Below are 14180 nucleotides of genomic sequence, written 5' to 3'. Positions count from 1 at the left end.
TACGCTTAAATTGAAAAAATTAAATTTAACTGTTATTTGTTTGCACGCTTCTTTCTCCCCCTATTTGACTTTCGCTTTCCACTTTTATGTTCCGTATCTTCCTCCGATTCCGGGCTTTCCTCTCCAAAATCTTCGTTTTCGCTCGAGTCGAATAGATATTCATCGTTGTTCTTCTTCTTTTTCCCTCTGGTTGCTCTTTTCGGTTTTTGTGTGTACTCCTCCACGATCTCCTCAAATCCTCCCTGTTCTCGCCCTTCGTATTCTTCACTATCAGTGTCACTCTCCACTATTGCTCTTGTTTTTTTCCTTGGTGCGTTTCTCTTCCTGCCCGGCCTCTTTTTTCCCCTGCTATTGCTCATCTGCTCTCTGAATTGGTCCTGCGTGTTCACGTTCGACGTATCATCGTTGCTGAATGCCTGCTGGCTGTCCGGATACGACTGGTCGCGCCAGTTTTCAGAGTAGTCGCCTCTAACCATCTCGTAAGCTTCGTTGTTTGACTCGTAGTCTGCCGTGTTGCTCGAGAGATCGTCTTCGTCCTCCTTCTTCACCCTCAGCAGGCTCTCCTTCTGCTTCTCCCTGTCGAAGAGCGTCCTCAGGTTTGCGCTCGTGTAGTTTCCGCTGTTCAGCAGTTCTATTATCTGCTCTGAGAACTGCGAGGCCCTTATGAGCATCGTCGCCTTCCCCTGCCCGAGCATGTTTCTCACCTTGTTGATCATCTCCTCCGACACCTCCTTTATGTCCACCTGGCCCTGGACCTTTTGCACCTTGCTCGACTTGATTCTCTTGTGGATTATCCACAGCGCCGCAAGCAGTGGCTGCGACTCCGAGAGCAGCTGCCTCAGCATGTTCAGCGACTTTGAGAGCTTCACTATATTTTTCTCGTCGTAGTTGATCAGCAGCAGTGCGTTTATGTAGATTGCCGTTGCGAATATCGTTTTCGCCTTGTTCAGCCTCAGGCATATCTTCTCCACCAGGTGCTCCTGCTTATCGTTTTTAACGAAGTTGAACACTTCGTTCAGTATCTTCAGGTTCGTTTTTATTCCGTGGAAGTCGCTGTTCTCTCCGATTTCTCCGTCTACGCCGTCTCCCTCTACTCTGTTCGTTATGTTGTAGTACAAACTCGACGGCTGTGACAGTGTCGATAGCATCTCTGGGAAGCAGTTGTAGATCGTGTTCGGGTTTTTTCTGTGTATTTCATTCAGGAACACTCTTGCGTAGTTTGCGATCTTCTCGTTCGTGTCCTGCGTCAGGAACATTATGTTGTCCAGCAGCCTCCCCTTCGGCTTAATCATGTCGTTCATCACCAGGTGGGAGAACACCAGTATTGCAGTCTCTCTCACTTCGTTAACCGGGTACGATAGGAGCTTAAACACATAGTCATTCATCGGCTCCAGGACGTTCGGGTGCCTCACCAGCAGGTCTCCGTAGCATATGAGCAGATTACACTTTAGGATATTAAGTATATCCCCTTGTTTTTTACTAATCCTTTCGTTTCCACTTTTGTTTCCACTTTTGTTACCACTTTTGTTTCCGCTGAGATTGCTATTCTGAGTTACATTGTTACCTATTTGTGTACCCCAATCTGCCGTCGATACCAACAGTGTTATTATTATTTGTACTATTGTCCTCTCTTTGAACTTTATGTTGCAAAATTTCTTCGATATCGTCGCGAACTTACATATGCTGATTACGCTGCAGATAAACAGTATGTTACACTCGAGGCAGCTGTGCACTGGCCTGGTTTCCTCTTCGACCAGCACTATTGCTTCCGACCCTCCGTTCACCCCCGCCTCATCAGAGCTCTTCCCACTGTCATCCTCTGCCTCAGTTTTCTTAACGTGGTTCCCTTTGACAAAGCTTTCCGTGGTCTTCCCGTACAGGTGATCGAAGTAGTTCACTGAGCCCTCCGTCCCGCTTGGGTGCACAAATTTCTGCGGATTCACGAGCGTGTTCATTATTATTTGAAACATTGGTCCTCCCAGTAAGTTGTCATTCACCAGCTTGTTTTCTATTATGTTGTCGAAGAACTCCCTGTCCTTTTCATCCTTAGTCGCCATACCCATGTTATTTTCCAACTCATCTTCGTTCAACTGCGACCTCGCTACCTTCAGGTCGTTTTGCACCCTTTCCACGTATATCATGCTTCTGATTGCCACGTGCCCTGCTATAAACACCAAATGCGATAACTTTCTAACATCAGTTTTGTTTTTACTACTCATGTGGTTGGTATCACTGCCGTTAACATGGTTACCATCACTACCGTTGAGATGGTAGCCATCAATACTGCTGTCGTTGCCTTTCTCGTCGAGCAGATACCCGTTAACGTCGTACTGCTCCGACGTCAGCTGTAGCAGCAACTCCTTTATTATGCTGGACCATATGCTCAGCGGGTTGCTCAGATGCACGAAGGTCAGGTCTATCACGATCTGACTTATCTGAAACCAGTTAAAATTGTTCGTTCCGAAGTAGTCCAGGAACATCTTAAGTATTTTCTGTACAAACTCCTTTAACCCGCCCTCGTCGCTCACGTAGATCAGTATTTGACACACCTCCAACAGCACCTCCTCGTTGTACCTGCTCAGCAAGCCGCTGAATATTCCCATGTCCCAGTCATACTTCTCAAATGACACTCTTCTACTTTGTTTTCCTGGCTCATTTTCAACTGCGTTTGACAATTCCTTGTTTTCTCCTGAGCTGTATGCGTTCTGACTAGACGACAGTATGATTTTTATCAGATTCAGGGCCGTTTTGCATCTTACCAGGTCCTTATTAATCGCGTTACTATTAGTGCTAGTACCATCCATGTAACCATTACTGGTGCCATTAATTTCACCAGTAACACTGCTGGAGCCTCGCCTTCCTCTTTCCTGCTTCGGTGCCCTTCCTGCTTCTATGCTGTTCGTCGTCGCTATTTGTATCAGCAGCGGTATCAACTTGTTCAGGTTAATGTTCAGCAGCTGCTGCTTGTTCTGGTTTATCTGGAATATCTTCTCGACCGACGACAGGCACGTCAGGTCCCCCGTGTTGATCAGGTCGATAAGCATGTTGCACGTCTGGTGCAGGCTGCTCTGCTGACTCTGGAAGTACACGTTTTTGAACTCCAGCAACACCGACTCCACCACGCTCTGGTTGTTAGACCACGAGAGCGCCCACACCAGCGGGAGCATCTGAGTCGCCTTCTGCAGTCCCAGCAGGTGGCAGGAGCACACGAACTTGATCGACGCCTTCTGGTCGGTCTCCGTGGGCGACCTCAGCAGTCTTTTGCACAGCTCCAGACACACGTCCACTCTCTCCGATATCTCCAGTGCGTCTGTGTACAGCTCCTTCGCCAGCTCCAGCTTACTGTAGAGCTCGTCCAGGTTGTCCAGCACCTTGCTTCCGAAGTCGCTCTTCAGCTCCGCCAGCACTTCGTCGTAGTCGTACTCCACGACATCCACGAACTCGACGCTTTCCTGCCTCGATGCGCTTCTCGACGAGATGCTCTTGTTCGAGCCCCTGGCTGAGTCTATTCTGTCCTTGTCCCTAGATCTTTTGGGTGTGCTTTCTCTCGACGTGCTTCTTATGGGCGTGCTTTCTGTCGACGTGTCCCTGGATCTTTTGGGCGTGCTTGCTCTTGACCTGCTTTCCGACCTCCTCGGCGAGGTCTCCTTCGACGTGTTAAAGCTGTACCTTCTCATCGTGTGCTGCGACAGCAGGTAGTTAACCTTCTTCGTGTTACTCTCTATTATCCTCAACTCGTGCGTCAACTTACCCGTGTCCAGGGCGAGCAGGAACTTTGAGTTTGTCACCACGTCCACTATCAACGACACCAGCGACAGTGCTCTCTGCCTCACCTGCGAGCCCTTGTCCATCAGCCTCGCCGTTGCAAAGGACACCACCAGACTATACTTCCTCACCGGCAGCGCGTCCGCCTCCACCAGGTCGTGCAGCACCTTCATCACTGCCGCTCTCGCGTACATGTACGTGTCAAACTGCCTCGATATTATCGTCTCCAGCAGCATCTCTCTGTTTCTGCAGCAGAGCTTACTCACCTTCATCTTATACTTTTCGCTATCCTTGCTCACCCGCCCGCTTTCAAAACTACTTTCCTGGTCCATCATCTTGTCCACTTCCATTTCCAGAGCTGCTTCATCTGCTCCTGGTCCGTCGTAGTACTTCGACAGTATGATGAGCTGCTTTATCGACTCCATGATCGACTTCCTCAGTGCGTAACATGGCACGTCGAACAGCTGCTTCAGCTGACTTATGTTCGAGAGCACTACGCAGGGCACCTTTTTTGCCATTTTTTCAAAGAAGAGCCCTATGTTCGTGAACTCGTTTTGCACCTGTGAACTCACCAGCTGGTTCGTGTTCGATACTTGTGCAGAGTAGTTCTCCTTGATGTTCATGAAGAGCTCGTTCACCACTATGTTCGGTATGTTGCTGTCCTTCAGCAGGTCCAGCACGTCCACTATCACGTGGCAGTGCTGCTTCTTCATTTCGTCGATCAGCATCGACATCCACTCGTGCTCGTAGTCGCTCTCTATCAACTTGTCCACGTCCATTTCCTCCATCGCACTTGCGTTTGAGCTCGACCCGTTGTCCGGTTGACTATATGCCGAATTGCCGCTACTATCTTCATACTCCGAATGCCCTTCATCAGAGTCTTGAATTTCTATGGCACCTGATCCTACTGGAGATTGCGCCTCACTGTTATACGTGTGATTAACTCTACTGCTTTGCATCGTCGAGAATATTATTTTTATTATTCTTGCGATCGAGTGCAACATCGTGTTTGACACTGTGTGCACTGCCTCGTCCAGCGATATTGTGCTTATTAGCGTCTGGAAGAGCATCCTCAGCATCGGCACCGACGGCCTGCTTCCTCCTCCGTAGTCCGACAGGTACGGTATCTTCAGGTTATACTTACAGCACGTCATCATCCCGTCTATCAACGCTTCTATTGCCATCGCGTTTATTTTAGAGCCCTTTTCATCCCTTTTTGATTTTTTACTCCTTTTCGCCTTTTCTTTACTCAGCTCAAAGGTTGCGTTCCCTTCGCTCTTTTCGAAGGTTGTTACAAAGTTGTAACACATTCCCAGCAGAAAGACGCTCACGTTGATCAGCGACCTCAGCACCAGTCCCAAACTTTTCGGAGAAACCACGACTTCTTCTGATCTCTGCTCTATGGTCTCTGTCATATTCTCATCCACGTCCTCTATATACGTCACACTGGCCATTAGTGAGGCCATTTTATCAATAAACTCTTCGTATATCACATTATCCGAGGCTTCCTTCCTGCTTGAGTATGGCTTCGGCGGAATCGCCTCCAGCAGTACTTGTACTTTCGTACACAGCGACGATATAAACTGGCATAGCAGTATCTGATTCTGCTTCTCCAGGTTGGCGTAGTATCTGTTTAGGTTAAAAATCACGTTAAACAGCTCTGGACTCAGTATGTTCAGGCAATCTCCGATGTTTTTGAAATTAGACTGGCTTAACACCTCCAAAGCGCTCAACACATCGCCTTCGCTCCACGCTTCCGGGTCATCCGCCTCCGAGGCGTCCAAATAATTCACACATTCTGCTCCTGGCGGCCTCAATAAGCTTCTCCAGTCCAGGGTTTCTGGAATTTCAAATATTCTCAGGCCAGGCTGTAGAGAATCCATCTGAATTTAATACTCATACACACAGCTGCTACATTTATGTTCAAATTAAATTTATATTATTATTTACACTCGCAAATAAAATTTAAAATTAATCTAGAACGTTCCACGTTAAATTAGTGTTACGTTATTATTAATTTTCTTCCTAATGTGAATATTGGGATCCAATTTCATTATTTCATAAAACATTATCTATTTTTTATCCACAAACTACCTTTTCTACATTTTCCCTATTATATTTATATTATCTATTTATTTTATTATTTTTACCAAAATGTGTAAACTTTTACTGTTACAATATACATATTTATGTTTTCACACTTATTCTTTTTTACAACTTGCGGTTAAATTTTATTTTATTCATGTTTTCCCAAAGTATTCCCATGCCTTTATTGAAAAGTCCAATGTGTACGTGCTTACTCCTTCGAACGGCAGCTTTTCTCTCTCCGGCTCCTTCGCTCTTCTCTCCACCGGCACCATTTCCGGCGCCTTGTAGTCCCTCATGTAGGTTGAGATGCCTTCGAACGGCAAATTCACTACCCTCGTCTCCGTTTTCCTGGCTTCTCTCTCCGGCAGCTCCTTCGCCACGAAGTCCGCCCTGTATGTGCTCTGCATTTGTTCCTTTTCATCCCACTCGTTCTCTATTCCTCTGTTCCTCTGCCTGCAGACACTTTCATACACTCTTTGGTCATACATTTTACTAAATAATATGTATACGGATCAGTTGTAGACGTGCATTACATTTGCGGCTTAATAATACTTTTCGTTTGCGGACCTTCTGAGCGCGTTCGTTGTGTTCCTGAAGTTCTGGTACTGCGGCTTACTTCCATCGTGCTGGCGTCCCTTCCCGTAGTGCTGGTGTGGCTGGTTGTAGTGGTTCTGTGCGTACTGTCCTCCGTACCTCTGACTCACGTGTGTCTGTGCGTACTGGCTGCCTCCGTAGTCCTGGTTGTAGTGGCTCCCTTTTCCGTATTCGTAGTCGTACTGGCTGTTGCCTCTGCTGTTTCCTCCGTACGGGTCCGGGTGGTTTGCTTGGTACTTTGGCTGGTATCCTCCTTGGTGGTGCTGGTTTCCTCCGTGCTGCTTTCCCTGGTAGTGTCCACTTCCGTACTTGCTCGTGCCATATTGATTCTGGTACTTGGTCCCGTGGCCCCCGTAGTTTCCGTGGCTTCCGTGATACTTGTTCGACTGATACTGGCCTCCGTATTGACTTCCGTGGTTTTGTCGGTACTGGTTTCCGTACTGTCCTTGCTGGTCTCTATATTGGCTTCCGTGATAGCCTTGTCTGTACTGACTTCCGTGTTGGCTCTGGTGGTGGTGGTCCTGATGGTATTGGCTTCCTCCGTACTTACTCGGGTGATAACTCCCTTGGTGCTGGCCTGGTCCATACTGACCGCCCTGGTATTGGCGATGCTGGTATTGGTTCCCTTTGTAGTACTGGCCATCATACTTGTTATCGTAGTACTGGTTATCATAGTTGTTATCATAGTACTGGTTATCATACTTGTTATAGTACTGGTTTTCATGGTACCTGTTACTTCTATATCCTCCTTGATAGTGGTTTCCGTATTGGTTCATTTGTGTTGGTGTGTACTGATTTGTGCTATACTGGTTGTGGTACTGGTGGTAGTCTCTAGATGTGTCTCTCAGCACTCCTTCTGGCTGATTCATTCCAAACGGGTCTCTGTTACTTCTCCCTTCTGATAACATGTGCAATATTGTTCTCTTCGCCACTTCGCAGTTAAATCCTCTATTTCTCTGTTCCTCCATCAGGTCTTGTATTGTTAACACCTTCGGCGGTATCTTCGCTCCCACCAGCAACACGCTCTTATGCTTCTTACTACACTTACATATATAATACTCCATTTCTTCTCCTTTAGCTCCATACTTATCGTCCGTCACCTTCTCCGTTCTATTTATTTGATTTATGAACACCATTCTCAGCTGCTGCGTCAGGAATATTATGTTTTTCGACACTCTGTTTCTGTACTTTTCTTCTTCATTCAGCTTTTCTTCTATTGGCTTTACGTAGTGCAGCAGTTTTTCCTCGTCTATAAATGGCAACAGTGCCACCCACTGGTACTTATACCTCTTCCCGTTCGGGTCCTCCTGGAACTTAACTGGGTAAAAGTCTCTCAGCGGCGATTCTGGATCCGTCATGAGCCCTCTCAGACTCTCAGGTATGCAGTGGCTGCTTCTTATCGGCATCACTCCCATTAACTGCTGAAATGGTGTCAGCGGCGTTCCGTAGTCGAACTTTATCAATGCCTTGTTCTCCTGCTTCCTCTTTTCTCCTTTTGTCTCAGCTTCTGGCTGTTCTTTTTTATTAACATCTAACGGTGACTTGTTATTAACATCTAACGGTGACTTGTTATTAACTTCTTCTAAGGGTTCCTTCCATACATCGTCTAATTCCTTCTCCTGATTTTCTTCCCTCGTTAATGTTGCGTCATCGGGAGTGTTTCCATCAACTAGATTTTCACCCGTCACTGTATCAACAGTTGTGAGGACGCTGATATTTGTATCTGCAACGCAATCCTTATCTTCGCATGTTCCATTGTGCTCAATATCATCAGCCTCTGTGCCAAAATCACTGCCAAAACCACCGTCAATACCACCATCGCCTCTAAAAACCATTGAAACACGACCTCTCTTACGACCTCTGTTATCACCTCCAGATACATTTTCCACGGGTGCTGAGACTTCCTCTTCAGCCTCGTCGTAGCTGTACAACGTTCCAAACTCCAAATCCGAGCAGAACGGCGAGTAGTGGTACGGGTAGTACCACGACCAGGACGGACATCCTTGGTAGTAGTACCTCAGCACCCAGCATATTCCCTTGATGTAGTGGAAGGACACTTCCTGCACAAATTCTTTCATGTCATCCTCTTCTGTCAGGTGAAACTTTTCTCTGTAGTATGCTTCCTTCCACAGCCTTGGGTCATTCAGTGTCACATCCACTGACAGCTTCACTTCGTCCACTGACTTCAACTTATTCAACTCCTCTTCGTACCTTTTCATAAAGTCTTCTTCCGCATCCTTATTAACACTTCCATTTTCTCCTCCAAAAACTCCCTGATTACTTAAATTATCACTAGCTTGATTGTTAGTTGTGCTAGCTGTGACATCGCTTTTATTATTGTTTGTGTTATTTGTGTTGACATCGTTATTGTTTGTGGTTACATTAATGTTACTATTGATTGTATTATTGTTACTATTGTTTGTGTTATTGTTACTATTGTTTGTGTTAATGTTACTATTGTTAGTGATGTCATTATTAGTACTATTATTGTTGGTGTTGACATTGTTAGTATTATTATTGATTGTGTTTACGTTGTTATTATTATTGTTTGTGTCGTTGTCGTTAGTGGTGTCATTATTATTACTATTATTGCTCGTGTCGACGTTGCTGTTAGTGGTAACGTGAGTGCCCGCTGTGTTGACAATTACCTCTTTACCACCATCTGTGACTTTGGTGACCTCGTTCTCAGGTCTATGCGTCGTGCCTCTGGGGTTAACCTGGCTCCTGTTCTTGTGGTACTCCTCCGACTTTTTTTTGTACTCGTATATCTGCTTAAAGGTCTCGTTTTCTATCTTCGACAGGTAGTGGAAGAACGTGCTTATTGAGTGAAAGTTGAGGTTTCCCTCGTTCGACAGGTAATCGTTAAGCGACGGCAGCAGCTTCTGGTAGAGCAGTATCATCTGGTCTATTGAGCCCCCGGTGATCGAGATCGAGGGCAGGTTCGGCAGGAAGTCGTTTCCGCAGAAGAATATCATAAGCACCAGGTCGTCGACGCACCTTTCGAAGTCTATGGAGCTCCCGTTGTCGAACCCTGTCACGAATCTCAGCTGGTGTGAGAGGTACTCTCTCAGCACCGCCAGCTGAAGAAGCTGCAGCGGCTTCCAGTTTTCTCTCATCATCTTCATGTACTTTTCCTCCTTGCTCATGTTGTCCGCCTTCGGCGCCAACGCGCTCCTTCCCTCTGGCTCCTCAAGCTCGAACTCTTTCGGCGCTATCTTGTTACTCGGGTGCACGTAGAAGGTCACGATCTCCCTTAGGATGTAGAAGTTCGGCTCATGCGTCGTCAATCCTAGCATTATAAGGTCTGCGTCCATTCCGTGCAGCACGTGCTTCGTGTTAGGGTCGTAGTCCGGGCAGTGCCTCTGGCTCCTTATGAACTCCATTATTTTGTGCTCTCCTTCTCCTGGCACGTTACTGTCCGAAAATATTACCACTATTCTTCTCCACGCGTCATATTTTTCCACTCTCTCCTTGATGTACTCCACGATCTTGTTTGAGAGCTTATACATGAACTCCGTGCCCGGCGTTATCACGTTACTATCCCACTTGTTCTTCCTCACTGGTATCTCCATGTCATTTTTCTTTTCCAGGTACTCCTTGAGCATTTTTTCGTACGTTTCGTCCTCCAGATCTGCCAGCGCTGCCGACTTAAACCTTCTGCTTCTTTGCTGATTTATTTTGGCTCTCGGCGCCACTCCGTCTACGACACATTAAAACGCTCTCAACTCACCTATTGCTAGATATATAAGTTTCCTCGGCCGGACCAGGTAAAAAATGCGATCAATGTATTCCACTATACACTTAAACATGATCTCCTCAGACTCCGGTTGCTCCTACACATCTCTATTTGTTTTTCAAAATACCATGTTTTCCGGGTGGCAGCACGGGTGAATTATTCCGTTCATGTCCAGGTACAAGTTATCGAACTCTCCATTTGGGTTCGGCGACAGCAGATCGAGGCCTACTTGGTCCTCGTCCGACAGGTCCAGGTTCCGGTCGTTATAGTTGTCCACCAGGTCCTTGGGGACCCGCGGATACCTGTTACACAGCCAACGGTAAAAGGTTGGCACTCCCATTTTTATAAAAACCGGGTGTTTATCATTTATCGATCAAATTTTAAATTTATTTTTTCTAAATCTACAAGGTACAATTCGTACGAAACAAATCAATTAAAACTTATGTTTAAGTTTAACAATCTGCTAATATCCTCTACTTTACAATAACCGTATATTACAAATAAATAAGAATTACGAGGAAATAAGAATCTGTGTATATTTTGTTAAATTAAAAATCAATTGATGTATTTTTGTAAAGTATTACTTTTTCATCTTTTAAAATACCTGAAATATGATAAACAAAAATTTAAACAATTTTAATTGATTTATATAATTTAACATGAATGATTTACTGGTTTTTCGTAACCATGTTGTGCAACACTTAGTACAGTTTTTATTTTTTGTGTTCTTATTGTAGATAATTTTATTCATTTTTAAAACACCCTAAATTTTTAATTATACTTCATTTAATTTCTCTTCATATCAACTCTTTTATTTTAATGATGTTTACGTTTGTTAATTATGACAATCGAGGCTGCTTTAATTTGTATAGATAATTCAGAATATTCCAGAAATGGAGATTTTGTACCGACGAGGCTGGGAGCACAAATAGATGCAATCGGATTAATAGCGAGCGCTAAGTTATCGGAGCAATATGAGAATTCCGTGGGCATTGTATGCCTGGCCCAAAAGGGGTCGCAATTGCTGACCGCTCCGTGCAACGATTTGGGCAATTTTTTAACAGACCTGCAAACGGTAGTACCCTCGTCGCAATGTGATTTCATAAGGGGGATACAAACAGCCCAGTTGGCCCTGAAGCACAGGCTGAATAAGTCGCAACAACAGCGCATCATATGCTTTGTTGCCAGTCCAATAGTAGGTTCCTGGACTAATAATAATATGTAGACTGAACCCGTAACACACTTCGTGAAACTCGGCAAGTTATTAAAGAAGAACAATGTTATTCTTGGTAAGGACTTAGGGCACCTATTTATGTACTTGTTGGTGTGTAGGACGATGTGTATGCATACCTGTGACTGCAACTCATTTCTAATGTAGACATAATAAATCTTTCAAACAACTCTGAAACTGAGGAAAAACTCAAGGCGCTCCATACAGCAGTAAACAACAATGACACGAGCCACTACCTGTGTTGCAAGCCGTCCTCAGGAACACTGCTGAGCGACATGATCTTCAACTCGTGCCTGCTCTACGGAGGCTCAAGAGGCATGGGAGAAGGAGCACAGTTTGCACAGAATCTAACCGATTTCGGTAAGTCTAAGCAGAATAATGGCAAAATTAGGAGTCGATCCGGAAATGGACCCACAACTATACTTGGCACTGAGGATATCACTGGAACAAGAGGAGGAAAGGCAGAGGAGAGAAGCGGAAAAGCTGCAAAATAAAACGGAGTCTACAGTCACAGACATCGAAAACGAACTAAAGGGGCTGGAAGGACTGGAAGTTGTGCCACTGGATCGATGTGTGGAGATATTATCGACAAGCGAAGGGAGCCCGGAACTGCTGGAGTCGCTCGTGTACTCGTTCCCGGAAGTGGACAGCGAAGAACCCAGAATTAAGGTAAGGAGCAAGTGTATGACTTTCTCGTAGGAGTTGGTGGAAAAGCTGAAGCAGTTACAGCAAAAATTGCAATAGAATGACAATTAGGCAAATCGGTAGAGAATACAGCATAATTTCAACATAATCATCGTATTTACACTATATATCTAATACGCAAATATGTGTATCAGTGATCTGAGTTAAAACCACTGAAGATGTGTTAACTTCAAACGAATTTGTGTTGATCTTAGAGTGTGGGCCTGATGTGAGTACATAGATGACCAAAACAAGCAAATTATCACGTTAGATGCTTATAAGCATAAAAAACCTATGTAACAGTATATATAGATTAAAAAATATGTCTGAACGTTTTCTATCACCGTTCCACGGCGGCATCGCAGTAAACTATTCTGGAAACGTAGCCAACATTAAAAACCCAAAACTCGAATTCTATCCAGGCTCGTGTTCAGTGAAACATGGACTGCGGAAGGAGATCGACAATTTCTTCCACAAGTCCAGCTTCCACGGAAACCAATCACTCGAGGAACGAGTCAACACCTGTCTGAGCATGGCCGAGGAGTGTATTAAGCCCGAGGAGCTGTACACCCTCTTATCAAAGAAGGACTACGTTCCGCTCGCCTACGACGGATTCGAGCCCTCCGGAAGGATGCACATAGCCCAGGGTCTCTGCAAGGTGGATACGGTTAATACCATGAGTAAAATTGGAATTAAGAGCGTCATCTGGATAGCGGACTGGCACGCAATGCTCAACAACAAGTTCGGAGGAGATTTGCAGAAGGTACTCGCGCTTTTGTGATCATAATTTGTCTTAGATCCGGGTGGTTGGGGAGTATTTCATACATATATGGAAGGCGGCCGGAATGGACACGGATTCCGTGAAGTAGGTGGCAGTTTTAAACGAACACTCAGGTTTCTGTGGGCAAGTGATGAGGTGGACAAGAACCCGGACTTGTACTGGAGATTGGCCATGGACATCAGTAGAAGCTTCAACATCACGAGGTGCGCTAGTTAGGCTAAAGCACAGAGTTAACACACCTTTGAGCCTCACACTAATCGTTTGATAGGATGAAGAGGTGCAGCCAGGCTTTGGGGAGGACTGAGGGCGACGACCAGCCCGCAGCGCAGTTACTGTACCCAGCGATCCAGTGCGCGGACATATTCTTCATCGGAGCTGACCTGTGTCAGCTGGGAATGGACCAGAGGAAGATCAACGTGCTGGCGAGGTATTTTACGTTCCTTTTAAATTTCCGCAGGGAGTACTGCGAAATCAGGAAGATCCCGGCGAGTCCAATAGTGTTGTCCCACAGGATGCTCCCAGGGCTCCTCGAGGGCCAGGAGAAGATGTCCAAGAGTAATCCGAACTCGGCGGTGTTTATGGACGACAGTGCAGAGGTAAGCAGAATTTTACATATAAGTTATGTCTTCATACCTTACACAATTTGCACTAGTCAGTCAATATTCGTCCACATTCACTCATAAATTGTGTTTACATTACCTGATAAATTGTGTTTACATTACCTGATAAATTGTGTTTACATTACCTGATAAAATGTTTTAGGACGTTTCATCTAAAATTAAAAAGGCCTTTTGTCCACCCGGTGTACTAGACGGGAACCCAGTTATTGCGTACTTCAATTCAATAGTGTTCAAGAGGTTCCCCGCAGTGACAATTGAGAGAAAGGAAAGGGACGGAGGTAAATTCCCAGATACACTGACAGTTTAACATAAACGTTTAGGCGACGTCACCTTCAACTCACCCAAAGAGTTAAACGACTGTTTTGCCAGTGGCTCACTACACCCAGCTGACTTAAAAAATGGTCTTATCAAGTACTTAAATTTAATGTTGCAGCCCATAAGAGATTATTTCGAGGTAAGCGTGCAGGTGGCCCACAGCCTAATCTTTTAGAATAATCAGGAGGCTAAAATGTTGGCATTGAAAGTAAAGCAGTTTCAATCCGAAAAAAAATAATGTAGTTCGTATCACTGTAGTCCGTTTCAACGCTCCACAATACACATTGTTGAAACCATTAAGACACAAATATAATATGATATAATATAATCTCCTCATATATGTACTGGGACATACATACGTTTTCT

At 45.2% G+C, this 14180-nt stretch overlaps 5 protein-coding genes across 5 annotated transcripts; 2 read left to right on the top strand and 3 right to left on the bottom strand.

Moving 5' to 3' along the window:
- Window positions 1–32: 32 nt before the first annotated feature.
- TOT_040000560 (condensin subunit) lies at window positions 33–5648 on the bottom strand (the record flags this gene model as incomplete). The annotated part of the gene is made up of 6 exons (XM_009694196.1): window positions 33–1468; window positions 1523–1747; window positions 1811–1817; window positions 1854–2283; window positions 2332–2765; window positions 2841–5648. The coding sequence occupies 6 exons, from the start codon at window positions 5646–5648 to the stop codon at window positions 33–35; spliced, it is 5340 nt and encodes a 1779-aa protein (XP_009692491.1).
- Window positions 5649–6005: 357 nt separating this feature from the next.
- Window positions 6006–6341, bottom strand: TOT_040000559 (conserved hypothetical protein; the record flags this gene model as incomplete). The annotated part of the gene is made up of 1 exon (XM_009694195.1): window positions 6006–6341. One exon carries the CDS (start codon window positions 6339–6341, stop codon window positions 6006–6008), a length of 336 nt encoding a protein of 111 aa, XP_009692490.1.
- Window positions 6342–6395: 54 nt separating this feature from the next.
- TOT_040000558 (exoribonuclease) lies at window positions 6396–10523 on the bottom strand (the record flags this gene model as incomplete). The annotated part of the gene is made up of 4 exons (XM_009694194.1): window positions 6396–8720; window positions 9096–10147; window positions 10178–10280; window positions 10311–10523. The coding sequence occupies 4 exons, from the start codon at window positions 10521–10523 to the stop codon at window positions 6396–6398; spliced, it is 3693 nt and encodes a 1230-aa protein (XP_009692489.1).
- Window positions 10524–11024: 501 nt separating this feature from the next.
- TOT_040000557 (conserved hypothetical protein) lies at window positions 11025–12158 on the top strand (the record flags this gene model as incomplete). Its single annotated transcript, XM_009694193.1, has 5 exons — window positions 11025–11378; window positions 11409–11472; window positions 11562–11774; window positions 11806–12083; window positions 12114–12158. The coding sequence occupies 5 exons, from the start codon at window positions 11025–11027 to the stop codon at window positions 12156–12158; spliced, it is 954 nt and encodes a 317-aa protein (XP_009692488.1).
- A 211-nt stretch (window positions 12159–12369) lies between these two features.
- On the top strand, window positions 12370–14052 carry TOT_040000556 (tyrosyl-tRNA synthetase; the record flags this gene model as incomplete). Its single annotated transcript, XM_009694192.1, has 7 exons — window positions 12370–12861; window positions 12896–12963; window positions 12993–13082; window positions 13148–13475; window positions 13642–13777; window positions 13820–13953; window positions 13990–14052. 7 exons carry the CDS (start codon window positions 12370–12372, stop codon window positions 14050–14052), a joined length of 1311 nt encoding a protein of 436 aa, XP_009692487.1.
- Between the last annotated feature and the right edge of the window lie 128 nt (window positions 14053–14180).

Source organism: Theileria orientalis, chromosome 4 (assembly GCF_000740895.1).
Source record: "Theileria orientalis strain Shintoku DNA, chromosome 4, complete genome".
NCBI lineage: Eukaryota > Apicomplexa > Aconoidasida > Piroplasmida > Theileriidae > Theileria > Theileria orientalis.
This window is presented reverse-complemented; position numbering and strand designations above follow the sequence as displayed.